The sequence below is a fragment of the Miniopterus schreibersii genome (assembly GCF_964146895.1).
Source record: "Miniopterus schreibersii genome assembly, chromosome: 6".
NCBI lineage: Eukaryota > Metazoa > Chordata > Mammalia > Chiroptera > Miniopteridae > Miniopterus > Miniopterus schreibersii.
This window is the reverse complement of record NC_138107.1, coordinates 68,538,094-68,559,121: the sequence shown is the minus strand read 5'-3', so window position 1 is coordinate 68,559,121 and position 21,028 is coordinate 68,538,094. Positions and strand designations below refer to the sequence as shown.

The window sequence follows — 21,028 nt, the reverse complement described above, 5'->3', positions numbered from 1 at the left end:
GAGAGGTAATGGCCTCATGATTCAAGGAAACTGCTGAAGTGTGTACTCAGGCTCCAGTTGGAGAGATGGGTTCATTTATCATCATAATAAGCTATTACCATCAAGAGGTCACAACTCATTGAAGAGACAGTCAGTCTAATTGGCTCAATTCCATTAGCTTTTGACGTGCCTCAAGGAGATAAGCACTCTTTTGCAGGTAATTTCAATCACCCAACAAACTATCTGTTTAATAATTCATCACATTTCTGATTGGGGTCTTATCACATAGCTCCTTTCTCAATGTGGCAAATGCCAGATTTTAAACCCAGGTAATAGAAGGAGGACTTCAGAAAAAATAAGGTGAGAGAGCATTTGCTTTGACTCAAGTACTACTATTGGAAGTGATGAGAAGATCTTAGGAATAAACATTTAAGCTTTATGCATCCCCAACAGGACCTATTGACAACAACAAAATTTCCTGAAATGATCAGGAAAGAGTACTATTTGAATCCTTGTGCTAAATTAAGCATGCCAACCAATTTTTAGCTTATAGGACTGGGGCACTTACTACTTATTGAGTAATCACGTAAAGCAATAATTTTTACAACGAAGTCTAGAATAGAAAAGTTTTTAATAATTTGTAATATTTTAAAATAAAAATGAAGGCTGTTCTAGTTAAAAATATCTTATTTTACAACTTTGATACTATTCTGTTCTTTTTGAGTAATATTATGTTCTTGAGAGGAGAAGTAGGCAGCCTCAAACTTAAAATTCAAATGTTAGCTGTTACTCTAAATAGCTAAATAATCATATAACTACAAGTATATATTATTTTTCTCCACTATTTTTTTACACAGATGGTCATATATACACTATTCTTCTTCTAGGTTTAATTACTTAAACATATACCTTGGATCATTCCATATTAGTATATAAAGGATGTTCCTTATTTATTTATAGTTTTATAGTGTTAGATTGCATGTATGTCCCCCAAACTCATTTAGTCAGCCTCTCAATGATAAACACTTTTGCAGCTATCACTAACATTTATTAATGAATAACATTACATTTCACATATTTATTTATACCTGTAGGATAATTTCTCAAGAGAAATATGTAAGCATATGTGCATTTGTAACTTTGGTGAAGATTTCAAAATTGGTTTTCTTGGCTTGCATCAATGTATATCCCCACCGCTAATATGTAAGGAACTTTGTCTTTTTAAAGTCTAACAGTGTGCTACCCATTACAAATGATTTCTCAGTGTTGTTTTCATATTAAGATAGATTACAAATGATTTCTCAGTGTTGTTTTCATATTAAGAGTCAGGCTGAACATCGTTTCATACATTGTAGAACCATCTGTATTTTCTTTTCTGTGAATGGTTCATTCATATCTGTTGCCCATTTTTTTCTGTTGGACAGTTGGCCTTTCTCTCATCAATTTCAATAACCTCTTTAGATACTACCAAGATTAGCCTTTTGTTTGTTACAAATTATAACAACAATGAAATGTATGAGATTTTAAAAAGAATTGATATTTGATTATTTATGTTAGTTTTCTAGGGCTGCCAAAACAAAGTACCACAAACTGAGTGTCTTAAGCAACAGAATGGCATTGCCTCACAATTCTAGAGGCTACGAGTGTGAAACCAAAGTATTGGCACTGTGGGTTCCATCTGAGGGCTGTGAGAGAAGGATTTGCCTTAGGTCTCTCCTTGGCTTGTAGACGGCTCTCTTCATGTTCACATCACATTCTTCCCCACAGCATCTGTCTCTGAATTTTCACTTTGTATAAGGACATTTTATAAAATGTCTATCATTGAGAGGCTGATTAAATGAGTTTGGGGTACATACATGCATATTAGGCTGGGCTCCACCTTCATGACCTCATGTTTAACTTGCTACATTATAGCTACAGGGTATTGATTATGCTTATTATGTTTATGAAATTGACTTCTCTCGAGTTACTGAAGGGCAGAAATCTCAAATTCCTTTAAATACCAGGTCTTCAGTGAAGCAGGAATAGGAAAATAATTATCAAGTCATTTGCTTGGAAAGACACGAAGCCATGCTTGTTAGCTTTATTTTGGTAGCTTCAAGATAAAGTGCAAAACACACCACAGGTCTCTCAAAAAGCTAGCTAACGGATTTAATTTTTCACATTGCTGCAAAGCTGCTATTTAAGTCATATAATCTTACTTGCTAAAATTAACTCTTTGTCATTGTCCAATTGCTCTGTCAGATAGCAATAAATAAGCAGGGGACAGAGTGTTCTTTGACAAATGTCTTTTATTGATACAAGACTACCTGCAATATAAATTACTGCGGCACACAACTACAGAAATTCACAAAGCAATCGACATTCATTGAACAGTGTCTGCGTGCTAAGGGCATTTTGGAGAATTCTGAGGGAATGCTGGAATTCTCATTTTGCAGATAATGAAAGTAACTCAACTAAATTATAGAATGTGTCCAAGATCACAGAACAAATAAGGTAGCGATCCAGCATTTCAATCAGATCTGTAAAAGGCATAAAGAACAAAACACCAAAAAATAACTGACCAGGGCCTCCCTTCGCATAAATAATAGCCTTCAATCAATTCCAATGAAGATAATGTATTAGTTTGTTGGTCCATGATTGAGGCGTCAAAGGATTGGTCCCCTCTGAGGGCCGTGAGGGCAGTGTCTGTACCAGGCTTCTCTTCTTGGCTAACGAATGGTTGTCTTCTCCCTGTGTCTTCAGGCCACATTCCCCCACATACCCATCTGCGTCCCACTCTTCCCTATCACCTTGCTCTTTACCCACTATTAACAAAAATAGCACATAGAGAATGCTCTGGTCATGATGGGTTCCAAAATGGCATAACACTGCCCTACTAAATCAGTCGGTGATTCCGATCTATTGCAATGAACGGAGGCTGGAATATTGGGGTTTGTCCCAACAAGGACTTGGGCTAGTGCATGAGCACCAGCAATGCATTGGTTCCCTGTGGTTCTCTGCACAGGGAACGGGGCTATAAAGTGTTACTGAAAAGAATATAGAAAAAAAAGTAGTTTTATATTAAGATTTGTTTGAAACTTTTAACTTGGTGCTGGTTTTGCTTTCTTTAGTTTTAAGGTAAGGAACAAAGGTTGTAGAAAGGTGTTTTGTTTTTTTTAAATTCTCTTGTTATGACATAGTCTTCCCTTTTACAATTTCAAAGGAAATTTGACACAAAAGTACCTGATATACTATTTTACGTTTGGGTGGTTTGATATTAATTCAATAACTACTGTATTAAGTCCTAGGCCTAAAGACATGAGTAGTCACTGGTCCCGTGTTTAGGTGGCAGTCAGTGGAGAAAGCATTATTATTTAGCTTTATTATTTATTATTCAGCATTATTATTTAGCTTTTTGTTTCTTTTTTTGGGTAGGAACCAATTTCTTTTGGTATCTTATTCCTTTAACCCAAAGAACTTTCTACATTTATTACTGTGTAGATGTGTTGATGAAAAGGTATCTCAGTTCTTATTTCTCTAAAATAAAAACTCTTTGTTTTGCCTTCATTTTTCAAAGATATTTTGGCTTGGTAAAGAATTCAAGACTGATTGTTTCTGTTTGTTTGTTGGTGTTTTTCTTTTCCCCCAGTACTTTAAAATATCCCTGTACTGTATTCGGGCTTGTAGCATGTTTGACAAGAATCTTCTTTGTTCTTCTGTACATGTTACATCCCTTTTTTCTCTGGTGCTTTTAGGATTTTCTCTTTATCTCTACTATTGCTTCCTTTTTTTCTTCTTTCTTTCTTTCAAAACTTGATTCTGATATACCTTGGCATGATTTTCTTATATGTTTTAATTGACTGATTTTTCTCCTGGTTATGGTTCTTATGCCCCTGCTTGTTTACATGCCTGGTAATTTTTTTATTTGATGCCCAGCATGATGAATTTTACATATTTGGGTGCTGGATTTTGTTGTAATTAATTAAGTAGTAACGGACTTTGCTCTGGAATACAGTTCATAACTATGAGCAATAAATGAGTTCTTGGCTTTCCTTTGTTTTTAATAAATATATTTTCTCATTTACCCCTAATAATTCATTTGGTTTATTCTATGGAACAATTATTTTTCTTGGTACTACTCCATCACAACAACCATTCTTGATGAGATTTGATTCATGGAATAAAAATTCATTTACAGTTTATTTATTCTATTTACTTTTATGGCCATGCCATTCTCCACATACATGCTACCTTCTTAATTAACCCAAGGCTTAAATTGGAGGAAGTTAAGGATGAGGGAGAGGGTGGAACAAAGAAATCACAAATACAAGTTGTGCTGCTAAAGGGAGAGTGGATCACGCCTGTTACTGTTTTTTATTTTTTTTAAGCATTACTGAAATCATCTTCCAACTTTCACATAAACCCCAACTCGAGTCATTTGAGCAACCTTATAAAACCATTTTTGTTGTTGCTGTTAAGTAAGTAGCATTAATCACAAAGTATCTTTTAAGCTTCTTTTATGTGACAAAAACTACCTTGTCCTGTAAACCTCAAACGCCAATCTCCTTCAAATCTACAGCTTTAATTTAGGATCTGAGAGGCAGAATTGAAAGTCAAGCAAGCACGACACAAAAGTACCAAAGATTTCTTTCAGAAGCCAGATGCTATTTTGTCAGCAGACTCATAATGTGCATTTTAAGCTAGGCTATAGGTACACTTGGCAGCCACATGAAACAATTTAAAAGCTTATTTAAATAGGAAAGAGAAAAAGACAACATAATGTTGTAGGAAATAAGCATTGTTTTGTAAAGAACAAGTCACAACAGATTAATTTAATAATGCTCCGAAACAGCATTTCAAACCTTAATGGTAACGCAGGAACAGCAGACGACAGGCCAAGCCAGGTTCTCTGGGAACTTTATAGAAGAGCTGAGAATTGCTTTTGGAAGCTGCACTATTTCAGGCCACTAGGGCCACCTTAAGTAAATGATTATTTCAATGTTCCAATTGCACTTAGTTTACTAACGCAGTAAATTATTCCAACTCTGAAATACCCAAACTGCTTCTGAATAGCTGAAGCCTGCAGCAAACCAGCAGGACTCTGTCCTGCAGCTGCTTCTACCCCTGCCTAGTTCCATGCTTAAACAAAGGCCCGAAAACCAAGCATTAACATTTGTCAGGCATTTGGAAAATGAAGTGCTGCCTAGTACAGTCCCATGGGTACCTGACTTCAATTGCCTGGACTATCTAGAACGAGGGAAGAAATGAACACTTGATTATGCCAATGGTGCTAAATATTCACTCACACATGAGGAATAAAACACGCCCATTTTTCTTCAAGATTGTCATTGGGGAATTAACTCATAGTTAAGATCAGGTAAAGTTTTTAAATGGGTAGTATAAAACTGTGCTGAGTTTTTCTAGGCCTCACCTACTATCCACATACACATACACACGGATTCACTTACGTATTTCTCATTACTCCAAAGAGTCAATACGAATGTTTCTTAGGACAAAAAATATTCCTTTGGTAAACTGCCTACTATTCTTGAGTTTTACTATAATCAGATGGACCTCTGTGCTAGCAAAGTGTTTCCCATGTCAGTGAGGGATTATTTGGGGTTAGGTTCTTAAAAGAATGGAAGACTAGCACGTGACATCTTCATTACAGTAGAATATGCACAGCACAGCACATGTTGTAAGTAGCTATATGACCAAGAGACTGACTTGGAAAACATTTGAAAATTAGTTATATAAATATTTAGGAGATGCTAATAGCATCTCCTAAATATTTTTTTGACTTAGAAATTAACACCAAAAAAGTGGAGGAGGAATTATGTACCCATAGCCTCCTGGTCATGGATGTAAATGAAACTCAGTATCTAAGCAGATGCACTAGTTTCTTGGTAGACTATTTCTGTGAGATTCTGGCAATGGCTCTGATTCGAACAGCAATTACTGGTAAAGAATTTAGCCTCAACTATTTAGAAAAGTGGCTTTATTGAATTTATAAACAAGTCCCTACAATTTTCCATTTCCTTAGCAAGATATTAAATCAACCAAGCTAAGCATGTCATCGTGACTATAATTTACATGATATGACATGACAGTTAAGATGTACTGTGGTAATTTGTGGGAGCTGCAGTATTATTGGTAGTATCAAAAATTTATATGGTTCAGTTATTAAGGCAAATTGTTTCATTCATACTGAGATATCTGACAGTAAACCACTGATGGCTTCCACATTACATTAAAAAATATCTTCCATATTCAAATAATTTGCACACCCTGTTACCATTATTTTGTTCACTGAATGGAAATTGAAGCAGAGGCAAGCACAGCTTTTTGATGTGAAAATGATCTGTGGAGAACATGAAGTGCTTCATTGTGGGTGGTTAGAAGAAACAGTTCAGTCAGGATAAGGAAAGTTATCTTTGGGAACCAACAACTTACAAACAGGATGTCCACATTCTTTACTCTGATGCTATTTAATATCCCATTTGCTTGCTTTCCTTCTGTCAGTTTGATTTTCAGCCAACAGAAAGAAAAAAGCATATGACGAAAGAAGAAATGATCAAAAATATGGTAAAGAATATTCTACTATAAACTATCCTTAAATAAATTTTACTATAGTAAGAAAAACCAGACCTCTGAAACTCATCTAATTTTGACCCAAGGCTTTTTTCTAAACTCCTCAGAGCAGGAAAAAAAAACTTGACAGTTTTGGGTGGGGTTTTTTTGGCAAATTTAAGCTGTAGACATTCAAATCTTATGTGCTATTTTATTCTTATTGGGAATATAAGGAGGTTCCTAAATAGAATAGGATAGAATGACTTCTTATTGTAATGGGCCTTGCAAATAAATGTTTAATTAGATTTTTATTGCAGCTCTAGAATTTTATGCAACATATAATGTCTCTTTTAAAATATATTAATTGAAAATGTTTTATTCATTTACACATTTTTTCATAATGGTATTTTGAAGCCTACTAAAAATAAAAAAAACTAGCCATGAGTTAAAATTTCTTCAATTTGCTAAAACTACCAGTTTCCCATTCACAAAGTAACATATGAACTACTATTAAATTTTTCTTTCTCAATAGTTACATGCCATGGCTAGAGAACCACTAACTATAAATATATTTTTACTTGTTTAACCAGCAAAGATTTCTTCAAAAGTAACACTATATTTTTATAGGTAAAAGCTAGGCTTAAGAAGCTTCAGTTTGCTAAGGGGTTCTTCTGTGTCTGATCAGGTTAATTTGACTATCAGATGACAAGGTATTGACTTTCACAGAACAAGCAAGTATTCACATTTAGAGTCACTACACCAAAATTTGTTTCCAACATTGCTATGCAAAATAAAATGATAAAAGTCAATGCACCTGTCTAGATAGACTTAATCCACAACTGGGGGGGAAAAAGTGCCTGTACTCCTGAGGCTACTACGTTTGTTTATCTATGTTTCTATTTGTGAGCTTTAAAACAAACATGTGCTTTCAGTCTGGCATTTCTTATAGAGTAGTGCTTTATCTGAGCTCCAGGAAATACGCCGTTTACACAAGCTTCATGACAAGCATACATTAGTTACGTGATAAATTTCATTTCCAATTAACATTCATACAAGGTAGAAAAAGTAGCTTTCTTGAATACCAGTTTTGAAATGAAATAGAAACAGATGAGGAAAATTTCAGTTAAGTATCCCACCATAGACAACTCTGGAAAAACAGCTATTTCCAGTAAACACAACATGGTTTCTTCCAATATCTGTAATTTGCTTTGCAAAAATATTCTAGAGCCCTCATTAATTTACTTGTTGATTCAAAAATTTACACAGGACAGCAACTATGTGAAGTTGTGAACTGGGGATGCCGTGGCCCATGGGGCATGGGAAAAATGTCAAATTCCATCTGATTTCATTGTCTCTGGCAATCTAATAGAGTATATGTTTGATATTCTTAACCTTCTTTAAACGAATACTAGATAAAACCCATTCCTTTATTGATCTATTAAAGCAAAGTAGCAAGAAGCAAGCAGCATATGGACTCACTTTGTTTCCCAGATACGGAGCTGGTGCGCTCCAGTAGTAGTCCTGGGGCAGGGCGCGGCGGGCCTCCGAGCTGCTGATGCTGATATGCTGGGGTGGCTGTAAGTCCTGCTGGGGAGCCACTCGAGTGTGGCCTGAGATGTCAGTCAGGGACCAGCCACTCATGTCTTGTATCTTAAACAAAAACACACAATCATCATTACTTAGGAAAAACAAAATCCATCCACTTCTTTTCTCTTTCAAATTCCTATAGTGTCCATTTATTTAGAAATTAAAAAAACAGAAACTATACAAGTTGACAAAAATATGAGAGTTGTGTCACTAAACTTATCGTATGTACTCATTATAGGTTCCTATTTTTTCTTTAGTTTCTAGGAGTTTGGATGATACCCTATAATAATGTTTTCATTGATTCAATGCTTTTAAAAAAAATCATGATTCCAAATACCTTTCTTAAAAACAGAAATTCATTCAAAATTATACAATGGTTATAATGTTAATATCAAATAATCTGACTTTGAATTTCATATTTTTCACTCCGCTTTTAATTTCCTATTGTTTATGGAATAAATTTTTTAAAAGGTATTGCCTATGTATTTGTGAAGCACAGGAAGAAAATAAATAAAATATGCAAGTGCCTGAAAGATGGTTTTTCATTCAGTATTTCCTCCCTTCCTATTTATTTAAATGTCAACTTTGAGACTTAAAAATATTTTAATCCACCAGCCTACCCTGTTGCCAAGGCCACAGCTCAGAATACTGTTGCTACACATTCCCATGGTGTCAGAAATGCTACAGGAATCTATGGCTTAGATCCTTGGCCCAGAAAAGAAACAAGCCTTAAAGGAGGACCTAAGGAAGTCATAATGATTTGCTTTTCCAGAGTTATACTCCAGCCAGGGGTGGGCACACAGGTACAACTGTAATTTAAACTGTCAGGTCAGGACAAAACACTGGGCACTGAGGTTTACAGCTGCCAGGTGCTGGATAGACCAGTGTGAGCTGCTTAGTATTGTGGGTGATAAGGGGAAGAATGGGAACGATGATTATATGTGGATGAAATATATATTTTTAAATTTTCTTTACATAGAAGTCATGTGATTCTGTATCTCCCAGAGCTGTGAAATTGCTGGGACTGCCCTGGTCAAAAGAGAAAGAGAGACCAGGTAAAAACTTACTGGCTAGCTAGACAATAAGACATATATTACTTTATTTTCTTCCCTTTCCAACACCCTCCAGACATTCTAAGACAATTCAGTAAGATTCGGAAGAAGTTCTTCTCAGAAGATTTACTGAAATGCAAACAAATATCAGTGGACCTGGTTTCTGAAGACCAAGGCTGAGTGCTCCTCTGCTAACCAGAATACTTCAATATATTAATGAGGCTATGGCGGGGGGGGGGGGGGGGGGCACTATAAACAAAAGGAGGAAGTTAGGCTAGATTTCCATTTGCTGTTGCTTCTATACATTCTGCTCCCAAAGCAACGCATTTGATAAAGTATAGGTTCAATTTTAGACATGAGACACTGATCAGAAACTACTCATAATATTTCAGACTTGATTTAAAAGCAATACAGGCAGAGAAAAATCTACAATGGTTGTATTAAGGATTAGTAAGCTGATTAAAGTTGAAAGAAACGAAGATAGTTTATTGAAACAGTGATCTCTGTAAAAGAGTGATCACTCTTCTGCTAAAACCCTTCAATGACTCTAAACATAAAAATCCAACTGCTTGGCATGCTCAACCCCATCTTACTGGCATAGTTTCTCATTCCCCCTCTTCGCTTCTCTTTCTCTAGCTTATTTCCTGATAGTCTGTACCTTAAAAGCAGCTACTCAGGCTATTTGAAATCCCTGAAGGTCCCAGTTTCCTTTCATATCTCTTCTATAAGGAGACAAATCTCTCTTCTATAAAGAGACAACTCTCTTTAAGAGTTGAGAAGGCAATGGGGACTGTGGTGGGCACTGGAGGAAGGAAGGCAAACATGTTTATGTTTATGTTTATGTTAGAAGAAGAAAATTCCAGTGGCTATGAAAGATGCAGTTAGAAAATTTTTAAGTCAACTTAGAATAAAGGTGTTCAAATTCGGTGACCCCCTTCAACAATGAAAGGACCTGTGCCACGTCAAATAGTAACGGAAGGCTGGTGGGTAATATGTGTTATATAGAGAAGTAATAAAGCAATATGTAACTTGTATATCAAAAATGTTGGTGCGTGAATAACTTAATTCTTCATATCACCATCTGATGCTTTCTCTCTTGAGCCACCTTCCCTTGGGGCTAGAACAACATTAATTTCATTATTGCTTCCATATTAATCATGGACACTTAAAAGACTAGTGTTTACATATTCCAAGGAGTTCCCATCTACACACTATTACAAATCAAACCTTACAGACTTTGATCAAAGTACACCAATGGCATTTGAAGGAAAATTCCACCACTTCTGTATGATAGCTTTAAGTAGAAGCTCACTGTACAGGAAAAAAATCAGATTTCTTACAAAAGAACCATAGCAAGAAGGCCCGTGGGACGGCGTAGGGAATGAAAAGGCTGCTGCTTACGCTGCCATAGGGCCAGTAGGAACTTTGACATCTGGTGGAAACCCCCGAGCAGAAACACTCGTCACATCCTTTGGCATTGCGCTCCTGCAAATTGAAGAAGCCAGGTTTGCAGCGCCTGCAGTCTGCTCCTTCAACGTTTTCCTATGAATAGAAATGTGCGTTAGAAACAGGTGCCCTTCACAATTAAGAATTGTCTCTATTTCTGTTTAAGGAAACAATAAACTGTACATTCTTCATTTTACCTCTCAAACACATTTAAAGTGTGATGGTATTTTTAAAAATCTGCTTGAAAATTCCTTAGTAAGGTATATCCTTTCTAATTCCACTGATGGAGAAGAATATTGGACACTCATTTACTGTCGTAAGAGTTACAATTTTGATCTTCCTGTACATCAAGAGTGTGGAGTAAATGTTATATGTGATAAATACAGCAAAAAGTTAAACCGACTAAAATCAGTTTGGTTCACTAGTGTCCATTTGTTGAATTACTTTGTCTTTAGAACACGTGATATTTGACAAAATCAAAGGCATTAAACTAGAACATGGATGTATAATAGGACATTGATATCATACAGATGGTAAAACACTTCACGTTATATATTAAAAGTGCATACATTTAAGGAAACATAAGAACCTGACAGGTAGAGAAACTGGGAAAAACCCTGGTGAGACTAACTGGAAAAGGAGGAAAGTTTTCCCTGCTTAATTTTCCTTAAAGTCTTTCCTTTAATACAGTGGTATAGCCAGTTAATCATACAGTGACATTATGGGGAAACACAGTCTCATTCGGCGACTGCTCTCCAGATTGGTTTTCTTAATCCTAGTCCCAGTATACTGAGCAATTATTTGTTTATAGGTGGGCCTATAATGTGGACTCAGCCTAGGGAAAGCTATATAAACTACATGATGAAAAACTGGGAAGGGTGTAATCTTTCAATTTAAAGAGTCATTAAACCTGACTAATAACTTCTAATTGAAGGTTTCTTGCTTTCCAGGAAAGACTCGCCATATCCCCTATACTTGCATTTGCTCCACATTTTTCTTCTTCTTTGAATTTTCTTATTACTTCAATTCTGAAACTTCCCTTTCCTTAGAGAACTAAATTCTCACACAACTGTTTTCATAGCCCTTTATTCACCGCTCTATTATAACCACAGAAAAAGCATAGTTATTTCTTCTGAGCTCGTTCTCTCCAGCCACACACCATAATCTATTGAGAGGTAGAAACCCTATCCCACGTTAGTGTACCAGGAAATGGCAGGGCTCCTGGCGGACCACTGACCGCCCGCTTAACAAAATGGCATTACGTTTAAATGTATCTCTTGTGGTTGTGTTTTTCGTGAATAGTAAAATGTTATGCACATAGTAGATGTTTAATAAAAAATATTTTACAATAAACCAAGGTTGGGCAGAAGATAGGGCTGACAAAATCATATAACATAGAAGGAAAAATAAAAAGGGCAAGAATAGCATGAAAAAGGAGATACATATATAAGAATAAGCAAATAGAGAGGTTCTCCTTGTTCTGAGGGAATAATTTATTTGCAACTAACTTTTTGACTCTTAATTTCTATGACCCAGTTACAACCTCAACCACCCCTGCATTGCTGGAGCCTAAACAAAGGGCTGTCTCTAGACCTGTTTCACGTGTCAAACTTTAGCATCCTGATATGGACACAAATTCAATTATTGCCACTGAAATTCTTGCCAGTTCTGATTTCTAAGGTAGATTTTAGATATTTTGAGGTACTAGATGTCAGCAAAACTAATCAAACTAATTTCAGACTTACGGTGACAAATAAATCCCCAAAGCCCTGAAGTTGACAGCATCTTCAGAAGAGTACACTGGCAGGAAAGATGATATATATTTATAATTTAGATGATCCCACTGAGGACACAGTACAGCTGTTTTGTACACTGTGTTCTTATGTTTTTGGTCTAATCTACCTTTCATTTACTCTAATTTGAAAGCTTGTAATACCACCTTTCAGCGATTCAGACTGTTCAACAACAAGACATTTTTGGACAGTAGTTACATTTTCCTTAGCCCCATTTTAGCTTGGCAATATGAGCTTGAAAAAAAATTATGATTAAATAATTGCAATATTCAATTTTATCTAATGGATTAAAGCAACACATTATGGTAGAAATTCTAGGAACTATAAAGAATGGTGGCTCAAGGTCTCTGTATTTAAAAACCAACATCTAGAGTTGGGTAAAAAGGTACATTCATAATCAACTATAATGTAAGGTGGACCATGACAAGTGCATCTCAGAAATAAATTAAATTAGGGAAAACCCGAGGAGAAGGGAGTAATGCCTGCTACAAAGGCTTAAGAAGGCTTTATGACAGGAGTGGAATTTGACCAAAACCTTGAAACATGGTTAAAAAATTCAATCTGTTGCAGAAGATAGAATGAGAGAGTCATGTTAGCAAAGATACTGGGAACAAGAAATAATCCAAAGAGTAGAATGTTATTTTTTCTTTCAAAACATATATTAAATATTTCCTATATGCTAGGAACTTTTTGGTACTTGGCTTCCAGGGTCCCTGACCTCACATAGTGAACCTTTAAGGCTAACTTTAAGAGATTTGGACCATTTTCCTTCGGAACTGATAAGTCAATAAAGATTATTCAGCAGGAGATAAATCAACAGAAGTATACTTGGGATACTTAAGTTGATAGTAGCAGGTAAAATGTCTGTGAAATGCAAAACACTGGATCAAGGAAATCTTTCATTACCATCTGGTGCCATAAAGGACTAATTCAGCAGGTTTGAACTGCTCAAATCTTGCACAATCCAAATTGAAAGACTGTCCCTTGACCAGCTCTTGGGAGGTAACCTATAAGCCCTTGGAATATCCTGCCTGATAAGAGTGTCTTTTTACACCTGGGGTCAGTGGTCACACCAGATATTTTATGCAAACAATGTGATTTATGGTGAATGCCTGGTTTTGTTTATCCGAGGCTCTGGCCACATTGTATCAGTTTGACCCCTGGGGGTTTTGGAGACTGAATAGTTAAGGTAAATTATAAGAGTGCTCCATATCCACATGAATGACCCCCAGTGAAAACTCTGGACACCAAGACTTGGGTGAATTTCCCTGGTTGGCAATATGTCATATGTGTAATCACACATTGCTGCTGGGAGAATTACACACTGTCTGTACTACTCTATGAGGAGAGGGTAACTGGAAGTTTACACTTGCTCTCTCCTGGACTCTTCCCTATGCACCTTTTTCTCTGCTGATTTCAGTCTGTATCCTTACACTTAATAAAGCAAAACCATGAGTATAATAGCTTTTCAGAATTCTGTGAGTCCTTCTAGTGAATCGCTGAAAATGAGTGTGGTCTTGGGGACCCCAACACACCATGGTAAAATAATAGGATTTCTGTACCTCTAAAAACAAGTTAGCCAAGTGATAGTTTTGCTTAGTTTATTATGACAATTTTTGAGCCAAAATATTTAGACCCCATTAAAAGTCCTCCAGCTAGTTCTATCCTACCTTCCCCCACACAATTCACTTCACCCCTCTTCACAAGTAATCATCAACTCATAAGATTTGCATGGACCTCACATAGAATTGCAAAGCACGTCAGCTTAAAGCCACAGCCTTAAGTTTCTAGACTGCTACTTTTTTAGTCCTGAGTCTGTACCATACTTTTTCTTTAGTGAATGGCAAGCTCCTAATCAGATTTTGATAGAGTCATTTAATTGAAAAGTGCTTGGTCCTTATTTTTCTCAGACTCTACTATGGACAAATATTAAGCCAAAACTAAATAATAAATATGGTGGATATAGTACCTACTTCCATATCTGTCCTTATGGCCTAGTTAAAGCGCCTTTTGAAGCTGGTAGGAAAGTGTTTAGCTCTTTAGATCTCTGCTTCTGGACATGTCTCAACATGAAAAGAATTAATTAGTTATATAAGTTCTACTTCCTATTTCCTTTTCCAGTCTCCCTTGAGAGAATATACCTAAGTAATTTCTTATTTTAGGATTCTGTTTCCAAAATTTTCTTTGAAAAAAAAAAATAGTAGTTTTAAAACAGTGATTACTAGAGAACATCACAGTTTGATAATATATTTTAGATGTTTTAGAGAGGGACCATTTAAACACAGGTGCGCAGTGGTCAGGATTTGTATCACACATTCACAGAAACAAAGGATTCCCACCTACTAGTAGTTTGCTAATCTACATGACCTTGGCAGCTTGGATCTCAATTGTTTTTATTGAGTTCTCAAGTGGATAATTGCTTTTTCAAAACTCAGAACGTCCGTGACTCGTCAACAACTGTCATCCATGACCCATCATCTGATTATATTTCTGATTCATTCTTGGGAGATCCTCTTGGTATGAATAGTCCAGGACTTAAATTTGCAAGAGTGAACCTTCGCTTTATCACTGGGTTCTTTGAGCAATTTCCTTTGCTATCGATATCAAATTATTAGTACATATTTTGTACATTATTTTTCAGTTTTTCTATTCTCTATTATTACTCATTCATTCATCAAATCATAGTTAAGCTACTAATACAAGGCATTATACAAGATGCCAAAAATGTCCTCAAGAGGATTATAGCAAAAGAAGTAAGACTGTTGATAAATAAGGAAAATAAAAGGCAGAAGGACATCACTGAGTATATGTTTTGTTATCGAGCACTAGATTCATCACCAGAGTCCTCCATCCCTCTGAAGGAAAAATAAAGACAAAGGCCATAAGGTTGAAAGAAAAAGACATATCCCAAGGTTTGCATAATAGGATTAAAATAGGCTGTTGCAGCATTGTTTCTCCAGTTGGAATGTTTCCAGGTGTCAGAATGCCTACTACAGGTCATTTACTAACATAAATAAAGAAATATAAACAGTAAGACCACAGTTTTTGCACTGTTTCTTGCCATTTACATTATAAGATCTTTAAGGGCAAATATCATATAACTTGTTGCCATCCAACTCTGTAAAGCACAGATGTGAATATAATTGATCCTAAAAATCTAATAATGATGGTGAGAGTTTGTAGCTTCCAGCCCAAATGCCTTTTTTGTCATGAGATTTCTCCCTCCTTTATCTTTTATTTTATCATTTCTTTGTAATGATCAATTTTGAAAAGAGTTACAGTTGACCCTTGAAAAATATGGGTTTGAATTGTATGTGTCAACTGCTATGCAGATTTTTTTCAATAAATGTACAGTTGGCTCTCAGTATTCTGGTTTTCACATCCCCAGGTTCAACCAACCACAAGTTGAAAACAACATTTTTGATCCGTAGTTGGGAATCTGCAGTTGGAAATGTGGGGATATGGAGGCTGACTGTATGCATTGTTCTACACTCTCTTATATAAGGACTTGAGCATCTGCAGATTTTGGTATCAGCTGGAGTTCTGGAACCAATCCTTTACTGATACTAAGAGACAACTGTAGTTAAGTTTTTGGGTAAAGTTATTCATGACTTTTCAACCAAGTGGGGTCAGTGCCCCTAGCCTCTGTATTATTTAAGAGTAAATTGTATGAACCTATAACTTAATAAATTTTTTAAAAGTTGTTTTAACTTTAAACAAAATGGGGTCTAATCTATCCTCTCTCTATTTCAAATGGGCAACTTTTGTCAATCCAGTAAATTTATTTTAACACTTTATTTATTTACACTCCAAAAGATTCTTTCAAATTTAAAAATCAATAAAAATATTTTTTTAAAAAGAAATGCCATTTTTTTCTTTGATATTCTTTTCCCCTAAAAACAAAGTTGAATTAGGAAAACCTTAATAGTTGTTTTCTTTTTCTCAAAGTCAGATATTGTTGGGTTGACATCAATTTTTTTTTCTGTACTTCCCTCAGTATAGTTCCTCTCTAGAGAAATAGTTACAATAGTTTCCCTGTAGTCTTTCTTATGAAGTTCCCTTCTTATAAATTAGATACTTCAGCAGAACATGTTTAACTGTGATTGTTAGTCAACTGGGAATTCTCTTGACAAAATTACCAGAAATATCCCCAGTGACATTTAAGTTAATTTTGTGATAATTGCTTCAGGAATTTTCCAGTTATGTTTTTGTGGGGTTTTTTTTGGGGGGGGGAGGGGAAATGTGGTATTTGTAGTCAATTACATATTTTCCTCTGTTATGGTCTCATTCTAATGCATCCTAGCATTAAAAGAAGTTAAAAGAAGGACAATCAGTTAATTAGCAGTTTTGTAGAGTGCTTATTCTTTAAATATTGTTCAAATTTAAATTAAAAAAAAAAGTTGGTGGGTTATGAAGAGACAGAGAGAAGAAAATAAAAATTCTCACTTTTCAGAAACTTGGTTTTCAATATTAAAAAATTGATTAACAATATTTTGAACATTTGCTGCTGCAAGAGACAAATTCCTACATGTATTTTTTTTGCTGAAAATTTTACATCTATAAATTCACTTTGGGATCAAATATATAAATTGAATTCCTTTTGTAGAAATACCCAGGGTTCAAACATAACAAGATAATGAAGTGACCATTCCTGTGCATACATGGAAAAGAGGAGGGAAATAAAAACCCAATAAAAATGACAGAACACACCTTAAAAATTCTATTGGGGGTAGAGAAGGGGATCTTATTTCTATTATGAAAAGCAATATTAATAAAACAAAAAAGGAAACCAGTAGGCACTACACAAGACTTCAGTGCTGTAATTATACCTCTTTAGAGTTTGGCAGGGACATTTTAATGTCATCATTTTCCAGATTAAGAAACATGAATCAGACAGTTTAAACTGTTGAACCTTCACAATTGTTTAGTTTTCTTCTTTCTAATGTCTGAATCACCGCGTTATCTTTCTATTGTTCAATGATAAAGAAAATACATAGGATCCATGTCATCACAGAGAGGAGACAGACATTAAACAGGATTGCAAATAGTGAAAGATCATAAAGAGAAAGAGAAAGGTGTTACAAGTGATTATGGCAGAAGAATGATTTATGCTGGGGGGACCCAGGGCAGCTCTGCTGAGAAGGGTGGAGCTGAGCCTTAAAAAATGCCGCAGGTGAGATTTACCCAGCAGTCTGACTAGAATCTATAAAATTCCAGAATTAGAAAGAATTTGGTGAGTAAAGAAATGTAAGTAAGGCTAGAAGACAGGTACTGAAGCTCAAGAACATTCTGGAGAGGTAAGCCAAGGTCAGACCCATAATCTTTTGGGACTTAATGAAAAGGGCAATAAAAAAACCCAAAGCAAAGCAAGACGAAAACACAGGCTTTGATTACTAGTCTTTTAATTCATTATTTATCTTTCTATTATAAGACTTTCATAAAAGTAAAAACACATGTTCCTACCTAGATCAAGGTCAATTTGTATTGTTTACAAGAGCCTGCCATCCAACTGACTTTTAATGGATAACATGACACGAAACTTCAAAAGAGCCAATTTCTAGCATGTGGTACTTAAAATAAATACCAAGAGTCAGAATAACATTTCCATTCAATTGACCTGTCATATATCTGAGATGAGCTTAGCTCTTGTAATTCGCAAGAAGCTATAGACATTTCAAAAATTTTAACAATGCTTAAAAATTAGTAAATATTTTTGTGTCTTAAGCTAGTGCTGATTTCCTATTTTGAAATATAATTAGGTCTGGCCAACGTGGCTCAGTGTGTTAGAGCATCGGCCTGTGGATCAAAGTGTCAAGGGCATGTACCTGGGTTGCGGGTTTGCTCCCCGGCACTGGTCGTGTCACGTGCAGGAGGAAACCGATCAATGTGTCTCTCTCCTATCCACATTTCTCTCTCTCTCCCCCTCCTTCCCTCCCACTCTCTCTGAAAAATCAATGGGAAAAATGTATCCTCAGGAGAGAATTAGCAACAGCAGAAAGAAATGTAATTAAGATAATGTTCATTAATATCATTGTCTAAACAAGGATGCAACAGAAAATCTGATGTATAAAGGTAATAGTAGTTGATATTGTATTAAGAATTTCATATACTTTTTTAAATCAGGAAATTATTGTTTCCTTTAATCACAGAAATTTTAAATTAGGAATTATTTTTAAAGCACAGAAAAACACATATAGTATGATTATCCATTACCCACAATCTAACAATTTTTTATGTGCTTCAGATATATGTTTAAAGAAATAATACTTAGGTACATTTAAGTCTCACTTCGATTGCACCCTATGCTCTTCCTTAGTTCTCTAGAGTTAACTTCTTTTCTGAAATTAGTACATATACTATCAGTGTGTTTAAAATTTTTAAGTTTATATATGTGTGCGTCCACACAATATGAAATTGTTTGATGTTGTTTTTTGGTTGGTTTTTAAAAATTTTTTTTAATTGATTTAGATAGAGAGGAAAGGAGGGGAGAGAGAGAGAGAGAGAAACATTGATGGATCGGCTGCCTCCTGCACGCCTGCAACCCGGGCATGTGCCCTGACAGAATTTCACCTGCCACCTGTTGGTGCAGGCGTGGGGCAGTGTTCCACCAACTGAGCCACAGCCCCTGAGCTGAAATTGTTTTGTTTTACAACTTTCCATAAATGACAACATAATGGCTTTTGTTCTCTTCTGAAGTTTCTGAAATGTACCACTGTTTGTACATGTGGACCCTATTTTACTCACTTGACTGTTTCTTGTATCAGTTTATATATAAATATAGTACAGTTTATTTTTCCTGTTTATTTATGGGTATTTAGATGTTTTCTAATATTTATTATAACAAATAGGCCTATACTGAACCCCTTTTATATGCTTCTTTCTACGTATTACATATGTGTTTTTTTGGGCTGTCTAGATGTGAAATTCCTGGCTGACAGGTTTTCAACACTTTAACGATACTAGATAACGCCTATTGCCCCTTAGGATGTAGTACTAATGCCTGCTAATAACAACAGTGGTAAACATTTCAACTTTCCTAGATTTTCAATAGCACTTGGTATTATCAGCTATATCCCCATTTAAATTTTTATCTCCTTCAATTATCTTTTAAAAAATTAACTCCATTTAAAATATATTTATTTCTGGGTATCATATAGCTTTTTGCAATTCTAAATATTTTGACTATATTTTCTAATTGGTTATCACTTGTGTATAGAAATGTTATTGCTTTTTGTATATTGATTCTCATATTCTGCAATCCAGTAGCATACTCTTCTGGGTTCAATATTTTCTTCATGAAGTATATACATCACTAAGCAGTTTTTTCAATGAAGTTGGATTGTGAATAGGAAACACTAACAATAATATGATATTTGTCTGTAGTTTTAAATTTATTTTCTCTACCTTGACTGGCAGGCAGGTTTTCTACTATGAGCCCTGGTGGTGGATTTCTTATCTTCTTCAAACTGAGGATGTATAATTAAAAATAAATAAATTTAATTCTCACCAAGGATATGTTTATTGATTTGAGAGAGAGGGGAAGAGGGAGAGAGAGAAAGAGAGAGAGAAAGAAACATCAAAGTGAGAGAGAAACATCAATCGGTTGTCTCCCATCCACACTGGACGGCCTCCCATACAGATTTTTGTTGTATAGGATGATGCTCCAACCAACTGAGATACCTGGCTAGGGTTAATTTATTTTTAATTCTTAGTAATTATTTTCTCCATTATTTCTTGAATATTGTTTCTCCCCAATTTTATCGAATCTCTTCTTTGACAACTCTTGATAAATTTATATTTCATTTTATCACTCTATCAGCCATGCCACTTAGCATCTCATAGTTTTATTTCTTTATCTCTCTACATCAATTCATAGTTAATTTCCTTATAGTCCATATCTCTGATTCTCCATCCAGCAGTTTCTAAGCTCTTGTTCAAGCAAGCATTCATTGAATTTTAAATTTCAAGGACTCTGTATATTTTTTATTTTTAGAAGTAAATCTTATTGACTTATTTTCCAAACCTGGAAATTATTCTTTTACTTTAATATAGGGCCCTATGTTGTATTGTTTTTTCCTATTCTTTCCTTTTTATTATTTTATTTTCTAATCATATTTTTATGATTATACATTTTTTAATATTTTTATTTCTGACTTAAATGATGATACAGTTTCATGTTTATGCAATTTCTTTTAGACTATTCTACCCTTTCTAGTGCTTAGTGTACAAGTATTCTGACTTGTGTAGCCTCTGATTTCCTTTTTGCAGTGACTGCTTTATGGTGAGCTTCCTGTCAATTGAGCCTGCACTTTCTTTCCTGCGGGAATACCATTTGCCCAACTTGTAAGAATTCTAGCACATAGAGAGAGAAGAAAACTGACCCCATTCCCACGAGGCACACAGGTTGGGGGGTTTGAGTATTCACAGTGCCCGGATGTTTTCCCACTAGAGCTCCAAAGGGAAGAGAAAGATTTCTAGCTGCCTCTCCTGCCTTGTAGGTAGAATTTTCTAGTGCCTGTTCTACTATTTCACTGTCAGGGGACATTTCTAGAATCCAAGCTTAACAAAATTCAGTTCTAGTTTTCTTCTGCGAGTCCAAATCCTAGTTTCAAGTCCTAG

General features: G+C 35.3%; 1 protein-coding gene across 6 annotated transcripts in view; it reads right to left on the bottom strand.

Annotated features, from left to right (window-relative positions):
* LAMA2 (laminin subunit alpha 2) overlaps positions 1–21,028 on the bottom strand; it is a 459,384-nt gene that overhangs the window by 236,794 nt on the left and 201,562 nt on the right. For all 6 annotated transcript variants that reach the window (XM_081140004.1, XM_081140000.1, XM_081140002.1 and 3 more), the window contains exons 11-12: positions 10,572–10,712; positions 8,011–8,181 (exon numbers count right to left, since the gene is read on the bottom strand). In XM_081140004.1, coding sequence (XP_080996130.1) covers positions 8,011–8,181; positions 10,572–10,712 — 312 coding nt within the window. The remainder of the gene's footprint in view (positions 1–8,010; positions 8,182–10,571; positions 10,713–21,028) is intronic.